The sequence below is a fragment of the Plectropomus leopardus genome, chromosome 16 (genome assembly GCF_008729295.1).
Source record: "Plectropomus leopardus isolate mb chromosome 16, YSFRI_Pleo_2.0, whole genome shotgun sequence".
Classification (NCBI taxonomy): domain Eukaryota; kingdom Metazoa; phylum Chordata; class Actinopteri; order Perciformes; family Serranidae; genus Plectropomus; species Plectropomus leopardus.
In genome coordinates this window covers 29,067,495-29,079,805 of record NC_056478.1, presented here as the reverse complement: position 1 = coordinate 29,079,805, position 12,311 = coordinate 29,067,495, and the positions used below count along the sequence as shown (strand labels likewise).

The 12,311-nt window shown below is 36.3% G+C and overlaps 1 protein-coding gene across 1 annotated transcript in view; it reads left to right on the top strand.

Annotated features, from left to right (window-relative positions):
* Nucleotides 1–3,263: 3,263 nt before the first annotated feature.
* The window catches only part of ube2j1 (ubiquitin-conjugating enzyme E2, J1), a 57,151-nt gene continuing 48,103 nt past the window's right edge, over nt 3,264–12,311 (top strand). The window contains exon 1 of the mRNA XM_042503734.1: nt 3,264–3,608. Within this exon, the coding sequence (XP_042359668.1) occupies nt 3,578–3,608 (31 nt within the window). The 5' untranslated portion in view covers nt 3,264–3,577. The remainder of the gene's footprint in view (nt 3,609–12,311) is intronic.

The window sequence follows — 12,311 nt, the reverse complement described above, 5'->3', positions numbered from 1 at the left end:
TTCCCTCAACACTCAGGAAGTTTATTTGGACAAAAAAATTGTGCAAGAGTACAAATGTGTGCAAAATATAGCAACAATTCTTTCATCTCAGCTGCTTATGAAATGCCTTGTATATGCAGACATAAAAACAAACCATTCATAGAGCTGGTTTTAAGTATAAGAGAAATAACAGTGGGAACGTATAGATAAGTAGTTCTTATTTTAGGCCTTGTTTAGACAAGAACTGCCCTACTAAAAACAGAAAAGTCTTTTCTTCGTGTTTAAAAAAAAAGCTGCATTCATGTGATAACATTGTGAGAACGATCCTCGTGTATTCGTATCCACAAAAGCAACCGAAAGCGCTGTAGTATGCGTGCTGGACTAGTAGTTGGCGGTGTAGCTTTGTAATGACACTGCACAGGAGAACACTACACGCATGTGTCAAGTGCAGCCGTGACGTCACTGTTCTCACAGGATCTGCACATTGCCAGTTTACACGGGGACAGAATGGATGGCGTTTTCAGAAGATTACACTCTGGAACCCTATTTCAAAAGTTTGCGTTTTCAGGCCCCCAAAACGTTGTTGTCATGTTAACAAAAGGCCAAACAGCAACCGGGGTTTAACATTTCATGCAAGACCTGCTGCCATGTAAACTGCCCAATAGAGAAAAGAGCATAACATGTAAAGACAGTAAATGCTGGGAAGTTTGAAAATACTTAAACATACAACTTACTTTCTTAGAGCTGGGGTTGGCAGATAAGAAGGACAACAAAAAGGCAGAATTTGAAAATACACCCTCATCTTTCAGCTTTCCCTTCTCTGTCCTTAACTCCTTTTACCAGATGACTACAATCATTTTCACGCTCCCAGCCTGTTCTCTGTCTGTAGTTGTTAAATACAGCCACTTTTGCAGTGCTTTTGGCGTAGGATCCCAGTGCTAAAAGCCACCTTTTGCATCTGCAGGATACGCTGCAGGACAGCGTCAGCTGAGAACATGGCTAGACAAAACCATTTGCAGCGTTATTAAAAGCCACGAGACAGCTGGATGGCACCTGCCACGGCAGCATGATACGCAGATGGGCATCACTTGTGAATCTGCCTCATCCTCATGATACGCTGCTGGTTGGCGTCAGGTTTAAATGCTGCGGGTAATGATGTAATATAAGAAGCACAAAGCTCCCTGTAGGGAGGGCAGGAGTGGATGGATCAAACAAACCCTGGACTTTCATGTTGCAGTCTGGTGTTTGCTTCCCGTCTGAATGTAATGCTTTTTTTCCTACACCTTACTGAATGTCTCCTTCCCCTAATCCTAACCATCCATGCCAGCATGTGTGTTTGTTGACGTTCCCGGCATTGGTTGCCATGTGCTTTTGTTGTCTAAACATAACCACATGCAGCGTAATCCCACCATGTGCACACAGCCATGAGCCTTTGGCTCCAGTTAGCAGAATACTAAACTATTAACATAGTCTCTGAAATGCTTTGCCGATATTGACGTGTATTGGGTCGTTTATAGTCAGTTGTAGTGTTCAATCAGACCACTCAAATTACAATATGCTCAAAGTTTATTCTGAATTTTTTGGCCAAGGATGCCGATATTAAACTGCCTACCCCAGATTTAATAAAGGATTAGTAAAAGATTCAGTCAACCCATCATTTTAATTCTGAAATTCTGGAATGTCCTAAATGTGATGCTATGAGTTCATGCAGGTCGTGTTTTAAATGAACAAATGTATCTCCCAACGAGTCAGTCCTGTGATTATGAGGTTTTAAAGCTTATTATTTAGGAGTCTGAAAGCAGGTTTTCTTACTTTCAAAATTGATATTAATTGATCAAGACTGACCCTCCTTCATTAGAACAAGAAAAACAAGCTACGACATATTTTTTTCTTTAAATGTTAATCATTTAGTTTTGAAAATTCTGACAACTTGTGATCCTTATTTATTCCAAAAACGTGCTTATGATATTTTTTGTGTTTTTTTATTTAAAACAATTTGATCATGTTTCATACTAATCAGAAATAAACATTTCTTCTGAAAATTTGGTTATTTGACTGGATTTCAATCCAAATTTGTGAACCTAAAAATTATTATAGCCTACTGAAATTGACACATCAATAGTTAAAGCTGTCAATTAAAAACATTATTAAGTGCTACACATTTTTTTCTTTTGATCTTATTTTAAAAAACAACAACTTTTTTTGCAGTGGTTAAATTTCATAATGAAATGTTCTGTTTTCTTATAACATTAAAGTTTTTGGTGTCATATTTGCTGTAAGAGAGAAACTGACATAAAATTAAAAAATATTGCAGGCAACCTATCACCTCCATTTCCATAATTAAATTAAACCATCCATAATTAAATGTGTGGTAGCAGGATAAACATTCAAATTTATTGATAAACCTTTTTATTTTGCAAATAATATTTTGAAGAGTTCGGTCGACATAACATTTTTGACACGTACATCAACCTAATAGTGTGTGTAATTTAAACTGAAATTTCAGCCTTAATTTATTTAAAACAAAATTCAAGTTTTAGTAACCTAATGAAATTGGCTTGATGATTTCACTTTTCCTCCCCTCTTCTGACTACTTAACATGCCTGGACAAATTCAGACAGTTAAGACATTGTGTTAGGGACCTGCAGGTCACAACAACTACAACACAAAGGATTTTTTTTTTTAAAACTTAAAACCTTGTGTTTATGCTATAAATGATTAAGTGAGCACTTCTTTTTTCCCCCTCAACAATTCGTGAATTAATTTTTTTTCCAAATAGGACAGTTAAGGACAGTTAAAATAAGACAGTAATAGTTGGTCAGTCCAGTAAAGATTAAGCAAAAGTGTTGGTAGCAAGTGAAAAACAGAGTAATACAAGACCAAGACAGGACTAAGACAAGAGAGATACTACAAATCCAATCAGTACCCAGACCAAGACAAAAACAAAATGTTATTAATAACATCAATAACAGAAAAATATGTAAATGTACGTGTATGACGGTAAAACACAAAATTTAAAAAGTCCCTAAAATACATGGTTGTAAGCACTACTTAAAAATGCAGTTAGTTGTTAAAGAAACGCTAAATCCCCTTACTCAGTGTTGTGCGTTCCTTGCACGTGGTTTCATTAAAAGTTGTCACAACTCAAACAGATTGATGCAATAAAGAAATTATTTGTTTTCAGTGTGTGCAGAGTAATGAAAGACAGCAGCCTGCGCCGCCTCAGCCTCCACAGGCGAAGAAGAAAGCCAGCCAGTAGTCAGCCACTTCCTGTTTACGTTTCCACACATGACGTCACACGGATAACATTTAACAAACAGTTTAGAAAACGAAACAGCGGATAACTTGAGAAACAACTCCTCAGTATTCTCGTGACGCCTGCTGTCACACGTCTTCTGTCTCAGCTTCATACCGGAGCACCGGGGAGAGTGGCCGACCTTCGGTTTCAGCTGTCCTGCTCTTATTTGAGGACCGCTCAGCAAGCCGGGCTGCTAAGTGTAGCTAGCGTTAAGTAGTTAGCTGGGAGCTAGCTAGCTAGTTAGCATCAGAAACTGAACAGCTCTTTTATCTTTTAACAGAGACTTCAGCGTCTGTCAGCATGGAGAATAAATACAACCTCAAGAGCCCAGGTAAGCACTCTTTATAGTGTTGTTTTTCTGTTCCACAAATGTCGGCGAGTTTGCTAACGGCAGCGACACAGTTTAAACCCTCCAGTTCACTGTTGACATTTCTTAATTAACACACAGTAACTAGCTAATGCGAACCAACCTATGTGTTTAAATTTGCTGTTTTTTTCAATCGTGAACTCCATTTAAAGATACTTTCTTCTTGCATTATTTAGTGCTCAGAACAAAAACAGTTTCATTCAGCTTCTGTTTGAATTGCATTATCATGAAGTTAGCTGTCTTTCGGGGCTGAAAGAGTACGTGGTGCTCAGTTGTGTAATGCTACTGTTAGTTTAGGACACGTCTGCGTTTGTAGCCAAAGTCATGTTCATTTATGAATGGTGTTTGTAGTGAAAAACAACAGCAGCAGCGAGGGTTTTGGACACAGAGGATGACCTGTGTGGGGTCAGTGGTGTGTCAGTGGTGATTTGCAGGGATATTTATCAGGGTTGTTTTCCTGGAAACAAGTGAGTCAGAGTCAGACTGTAACAAAGATGGAACTACTATTTTTAGTTTTTTTTTTTTTTGCTTTTATGTGACTACTTGGATATTATTTTCAAGCAATGTTCCAAAATCTTACCCTGTTGGAATATTGATAACATATTAGCACTTATTAGGCTTGCGTAATATATCAACATTGTGTCAGTGTCATGATATGATATGAGATATTGGTTTAGATTTTGGATATCATAATAGTGTAAGTAGGCTTGAGCAGTATCTAATTTTTCTTCATAGCCAGAGACCTTATTTCAGGCATGTAACCAAGAACCCATTCAAAAAACCCATTGATTTCAAGAGGAAAGAACCCGGAGTGCTTAAATGCTAACTCATCTCCGAGTTTAAGGGCTCATTCCAGTGGCACTCTTTTCATGGCCTTTGGTCAAAAATACTGTTATATTTGCACTTCTCTTATTTCAAAGCTCTGTCACCTATGCAGAACTACTGCTCTATGACTATTTTTAACTCTTTCAGAGATTAAAAGATTGATCAATTTAAAAAAAAAAAAATCAGCAGATCAATCGATATTAATAATTGTCAGTTGTAGCCGTAGCTGTTAGTGTGCATGTAAACATACTCACTGTTTGTGCGCATGAGTGAGAGAGAAAAGATTTATTAATTGCCCAAACCTGCAAGACAGTCTGTGTGACATGTTTGAATTTCTGGTAAATTTTCCCCCTTTCAGATTTTTGAATTATGTTGGTGTAAAGTCTACTAAAGCTGTTGGAACACAGGAAATGTTCCAACAGCACACATAATGTGACTTAAACTGAAACTGAGATTTTCAGTGGTTTGCTGACACAAAAAAAAACTCCAGAAAAGTTACTGGTAACATAATGAAAGCACTGAGTTCTGCCACGTATCACCAAGTACTCACTAGAGTATCATATGAGCTTCATGTTTGCTCTACAAGTGTACAACTCTCACGTCAAGGACACACACACACACACAAACACAAACACACACACACACAAACACAAACACACATGCACACATGCAGGTGCTCAGTTCTCATAGGCATACTGTACAAGATTTGCTTTGAGCCACTGGGTTGGAAACTGGTGTTTTCAGTTTTAATATTCAGAGTTTCAGAATTATTGTATCTTAGAGCTAATCTGACTGGAGTTTTTGTTTAAAGCACCTGTTAAATCACTGTGGACCAGTTCCTCACTGACCATAATACACTTAGTAAATTACATACATGCAAGATGAAATATTAAATATTAGGGCTGCAACTAATGTGCAGTTTCCGTATTGATCAATCTGTTTATTATTTAACCAATTAATCAGTGAATCATTGGTCTATAAAAAGTTAAAGACAATGTTGAGAACGGCCATCAAAATAAACGAGAAAACCCAAGATGACAGCTTTAAATCGTTTGTTTTGTCTAAGAAAACCCAAAGTACATTAAATGTAGAATCATTAAACAAAAAAAGCAGAAAATGCACACATTTCCAAACATTGTACCAGTGAATTTTGATCATCTTTGCTGAAAAACTACTTGAGTAATTGATCAAGTATCAAAGAAATTGCTGATATATTTTCAGTCAATTTTTACTCTGTTAAATGATAAATTTTTTTCAGCTCTACTGAATATCTCAGTAACTTTGATGCCTTAGTGAGTTGGCCGCTGTTTGTGGCAGTGTTTCATGAGGCCCTGCTTGCCAACATTGCCAGGACTTTTTTTTGTATTGAATCATTAATTACAGACCAGTGATTCAGTTAATTCATTCATTTATTTGTTACACAAATAACAACATGCTTGTTATAGTTGAGTATTTCACAAAGTTGTGTTTTGATGAAGGGCTTCAGCCTTGCTGTAATGATGATTGTTTCTTGTGATGTTTTTGCAGATTATCTGCCTAATCAGTGATCGTGAAACAAGTGTGCATCGTTAGTTTCCGCTTAGCACAAAGTGACTTGGCACTGTCAGGCTTGGCAGTATATTGATTCATATCAATATTGTGATATAAGAATAGATCATTTGAAAAAGAGAGATGACTGGTTGCTTTGTAGACTGTAATCAAATTTAGGTCAAAAACTTGTGTCGGGTGCTCCTGGTAAACATTAGAATCAGAATCAGAATCCAGTTTTATTGCCAATTACATTTACATATTCAAGGAATTTGACTTGGTGTTTTGGTGCAAAACAATTAACATAAAGGAAGAATAAAAAATATTAAATTTAAATAGTATAAGAGATAAAAATATGACCCAACAGGATAAACAAGAGAAAAAGCCTTTATTGTAGAGGCCAAGTCATTAAAAAAGCCAAAATGTCGCGACCACTGCCGGTCAGGACTTTAAGAAATAAGAATAGATATTGTCTTAAATTTGAGTTATCTTAGTCTTATAAGTCTGGTCTTTTGCTGGTTTTTAAAGGCTTCATTCCAGTAATTTGATTTCATTCTATGATCTTATCAGACTTCTCTAGCTGTTTTATTATTTGCCTTACCCAGTTAGTCATTGTATCCATATTATGGATGATGATTAACCAGAAATGTCATTGTTTGAATATTTTGTGAAAGTACCAACAGTCAACCCTACAATATCACCACAATATTGATATAGAGATATTTGTTAAAAGTATTGTGGAATTGTACCATATTGCTGCTGTATAGAAAATATCAAAGTAAAAAATTGATAAAAGCAGCATTACATCTGCAGTTATTAGGCTAATAACTCAGAGAAAAAGTGTGTACAGTAGTCCACCTTCCACCTCCTCTTCCTCTTTCTTTGTCACTTTCTGTCCCATAGTCATGCAAATGAAAATGAATGAATGAATGAAAAGTGCTGCAGGGCCGCTTGTGTCTGTCCTCAACTCGTATCTTGTGCTTTCATGGACTGCAGTTTATTGACAAAGTGTGCAAGAGGCCCAGAGAGTTCTTAAGAATGTTGGCTTGCCTTAGGTTGCGATGCATTAAGTGGACATTAGGCTCAGTTTTACAAAATGCCTTAGAAATTGCATTGCTCATAATGTTTGACGAGTCATTTCAGAATGTCTTAGATGGTGCGTTCTCACGTCTGCAACCCTCGGACAGATCTACAAAGTGTGCATCAGAACGTTGCTGTTTTTCATCCTTTTTATATATCTTACATGAAAGAAAACCTTGATGTGATTTCCTTGGAGACATACAGCTGTACACCAGATGCTTTTATGTAACTCAATTTTCACTCCATTGTGCCGTTTTTTCCACCGACACCTTCAATTAGCCTGCTGGGGAACCCTTGTTAGCATTCCACCCACAACCCATGAATATGTATAACAGGATACGTAGCTTGAAGCTGTTAGCACCCATGAGGTCCATTTGGAAATACTCAGAATGTTAACATGCTGGAGTATAAAATTAATATTTTTGAAATGAATGTACACTGATGCACTCTTGACATAAAACCTTGAGTTTGCTCACTGTTTTTGTTTTGACCCCTGGCTGGCCCTTTATTTTTCTGTGGATGTTCCTGCACTGTGAATTCTGACAAGTTGCTCTCCCTTAAAATAACCCTAAAGACAGATTGCCTTGAGAAAGGAAAGTAAGTCTAACTATTAGTCTTAATTTCTATTTACTTTATATCTAATTGTTAAATTAAAACATTTTGCTGTATTTACTTAATTTACTTTGTTTTGGGTGAAATTTACCTTGTTCTTTCTAAGTGTAGGCAACTCAAATAAACTAAGTTAGTCAATATTAACTTGATTTTGCCAAAGATGAAGGTAGCAGATCTACAATTTCTGTTTTGTAAACAAGTTTAACCCTTTGAAACCTGAGCAAATTGGTTTAATTTCTTCTACAAGCATGCAGGGAAGGGCAAAGAGCAACTTAACAAGGCATGGCTCAAATATTTGTTAAAAAAAACCCCAAGAGATTAAAATAAAATAAAATAAAATATAGATATAAGATAGACAAAAAAACTGAAAAAAGTTTTTTTTTTTTAAATAAATAAATAAAATGGAAGAAAAAAACCTTTTAAAATTACTGAGCATTGAAAAAAAAAAATTAAATGATAGATAATTTTCTGGACATTCCCGCCTGTTTTTTGGATGATTTTGTAATAATCCTCCCTTGTTTATTTAAAACTAAGTTTTAGTTAATTTCCTTTTTATCTTTTACTAATTTCTTTAAATTTGTGTGAGTTTCCTTGCCAGGTTTTTCATTCCTTTTTTTCCTCTCCGTGTTTTCAAAAGAAAACAAAGCAATTTGGTCAGGTTTCAAATGATCAAATAGCTCGTGAAGACGTCTCAACACTGCACAAGGAAACTAATGTCGGTCCAGGTTTCAAAAGGTGAAAAAAAATACAGATATAACTGGCTAGTTGGCAACAGAAATATACAGATACAGATATATAGCACAGTAAACTTTTTACTGAAGCTGCTTAAACTTTCAAATATTGATTTAACTGAAAATGTCATTTTGAACTTCTTAAGATAAAGTAAATCTAAGTACATTTTAAGGAAACTTAACATTAAATTAAGACTAATTATATTTACATACATTTTATAAGGCAATCGGTTCCCTCGATGTTTTCCAAGTAAAATCTACCTGTCAGATTTTACAGTGTGCTCTACATTATATATTTTTTATTTTAATGGCTGCAGATAGTGCACTGCCTACTGCAAAAAATCTCTACCCCATCCCTCTTTCCTGCACCTTATCTTTCCCGACCGTTTCCTCTTAAATCAGGAGCTGACTGAAAGAGTGGGATTAGCTCTCCGTAGTATCCCTGGCTGTGGTGGAAGCAGCAACAGAGGAGCAATAAAAAGTGCTCTGAGTTTGGAGGAATCTTTTCTCTCCCTCTCCTGCGCTCTGTGCCTTTCACATCTTTGGAGTTGGCTTGTAATTATGCAATAGTGTCTCCTCTCTCCCCTCTGGTCCAACTCTGAATCATTCCCAGTGGCAAACACTCAAAATATATGTTACATAAGATGATTTGGTGCACAAGGATTATCAGCCTATCGCCTTGGGCCAGTGACCGGACCTCTGCGAACCCAGCAGAGGCCAGAGGCAAAGGCCTGGGAAAGGGCTTTTCCTTGTCATCTCTGCTTACTGTTACCAGAAGGAAGAGCCAAAAATGGGCATTGGATATGGAGCACTGGAGCGCCTGTCACAGTGTATCCAGGCACTGGCAGGGACCGTGGTGTTAAGAGGATGCTGTGCTGAGACCAGGAGTGCCTCCCCTCCCCTCTCTGCTTCCAGCACAGCATCCCAAAGAATCACAGTGCATTCATATCAGACAAATGTCTGCATCCTGTGCTAATGCAGGAAGTAGTTTGTATGTAGACAGGCAGTAAGTAAGGGTGTGGAGGTCAGGGGGGTGGATGGACTTCTAGTTTTTATAAGTCCCATAGTTTTGCAGGTTATGCCAGCCTTAGACCAAACACATTTTCAAGCTCAGACAAACTTCCAGTGCTGGAATAAAGTCAGTGGAGTTTTACCTCAGCAGGTGCATGCTGCAGTCATGAAACTCAGCCCGAGCTTTCTTCAGTCAAACTTTTTACAGTCTAGACACTGACAAAATGAAACATGTTTAATATTACCATATATCTTAAGTCTTGGCATATGCAAATACTGAAGTTTAACAATATGAACATTGTTAACAACCAACAGATGGGCTCGCCTCTGCATCAACAAGAAGCAGCAAACAAGAAGCATAGGGTAAACATGGACAGTAGATATTTTATTTAACTTTACTGTAACTGCAGTTCATTCAATAATTATGTATTTAAGTAGTTAACATGAATTAAAAGGTCATTTAAAAATATTGATATATATATCATGTATCTCAATATAGCCTTTAAATAATGCAACATTGTTTTAACGCCATATCGCCCTGCCCTATATTAAATGTATAATTGATAATATTGTTTCAAAGACTAGATAACAAAACATATTTAACTACTTTTGACAACCTTATTTTACTCATTATAGTATTATAAATGTGGTGATGCTCCGGTCCTATTTTACCCTTTGTGAGACAATCAAGGCCAACTTTATTATACATGCTGCTAGAGCAAAGCAGAGGGGCCAATCCATCTAAAAAATAATGTCTTCAAAGTCGGACGTTGCTGTAACAAGCCAGCATTGACAACAAAGCATGTGTCTAAATGATTGATTATTCAATCAAGGGCTGCACAGCCTTATTCCCCAACTATAAGGATGACACCAACTGGAACTACTTTATCAGATGCCAAGTACACTTCAGTGAAGGTTACTCTCCAGAGAGGCCTGACTTCTTGTGATGGTGGCAAGTACACATTTGTATTGTGCTCACACTCTTTTGATTAATATTCAGCTATCAAGTGAAAAATATGGTTAGCAAGTGTGACCATATTCAAAATCCCTCCACCTGACACACACACACTCACACACAAACAGGAGCAAAAGTTTAGACACTTGTTCTCTGTGAAGAGTATAGAGTCAGACAGCCCATGCTCTGCTTTGATTTAAAGGGGACATGGTCAAAGAAATTGTAAAATGGGCATCCTAGAAAGTCACTGTAGCAGATGATTCTTATTGATTTTCTGGCATTTGATAATGGATGTATCGGTTTTAGACCTAGTAAAGTGCTTTTTGTTTTAAAGCATAATTACTTTTTTTTTTTTTTTTTTTTTTAAATTTTTACAATTTGGGTCTTATATTCAAAGCTTTGTCATCATTTCTGTGGTTATTATAGCAATGGGCTTCATGCAGCAACATTCTCTTATATTTTGCTTATATTTTCTATATTAAAATTCTTGTAAGAGAAAACCTTAGACGCGTCAAGATGCATCAAACATTCTTCTACCCAGGTGTGATCAATACTGAATCTCACTTTATCATAAGTCACCTATTAGCACATGTAACGTCCCCTAAACTCTATATAAGGGCAGGTTTTGTGGCGTGAGCAACCACTTTGGCGCATGGTCAACACTGGAGAGATGACGCTATAAAAGGCTGGAAGAACAGTTAAAACTTCTGCAGTAGTAAAACTAATGTATGCCACTTTTAAATGAATTTAAACAAAGTAAATATGATTTCAGGGAAATGTATCAAAGTATTAAAAGTAAAAGTATGTATGCAAAAAGGTTTGAAAAAAAGGAATAAATCATGAACAATTTTAATAATAAAAAGAAAAGCAGGAAGTCCTCATACATACAGTGTATAAGAGAAGCTTGAACCATTAAATGTTTTTTTGAATTAAAAATGACTTAAACAATTATAAATATAGTTGCCATTCAATTTTCTAATTAATCGACTTATTGTTTCAGCTGCTCTTATACACTTTTATATGGTTTGTGTGCAAAAATCTTAATTTGTAAAGTAGTTATCTAATAATTGACTTGAGTAAATGTACTTGAAATGCACAGGAACTGAAGTCACAGTAATGTGAATCAGTGCACCAAATATATCTTTAGCCCTGTAATTTAATAATCCAGTCATTATAATCAATCTAAAGCATAATCAGCTAAATTTAATGAAATGATTAAAGAATTTTTGAAATGTTCCTCAGATGTGTTCCATTGGTCTGTGAAAATGGGACGTTTTTCTCTTAACTTGGTACGAGTGCTGTGGATCACTCGAAAAATGTTCTCTTACCTAAGAAAAAAAAAAAGCAAAAATAAGAAAACATTGGTAAATCCCAAAAATCAGCAGGTACTGACAAAATGAGAAGAAATCATGGATAGGAGCAAAAATAAGAGAAGAATTGTTTGTATATAGTTTCTTGCATGAGGCCCAATGTGTGCAGATCAGCTGTAAAGGCAACACACAGGGATAAACCATCGCCCCCATTCCACTGCAAGAATGAAAAATAATCACACTTTGCTTGCTTTGGGAGTCCAGAGTGCAGACAACTCCCGTGACTGAGTAACCATCGTGCCAATGACGACTGCAACATAATCACTGTGAAAATCCCATCAAGTTGTTGTCTGGCGGCTGTCTGGTTTAGCTCGCTAAATGACATTCTCTCGTCTTTGAGTGTAAATATGCTGTAAATTACAAAGATGTGTTTGAGGTCAGTTAGAAATAGTGTCCTCTTTACACTGGGCCTCATGCACAAAACGATATAAGTAAAAAAAAAAAAATCTCATTTTTGTCTCGTATTTAGGATTTGTTCTTATTTGTTAGTACCCAATGTTTTTGGGGATTCACTGATACTTTTTTGTTCTTCTTAAAGGTAAATTTTTTTTTATGA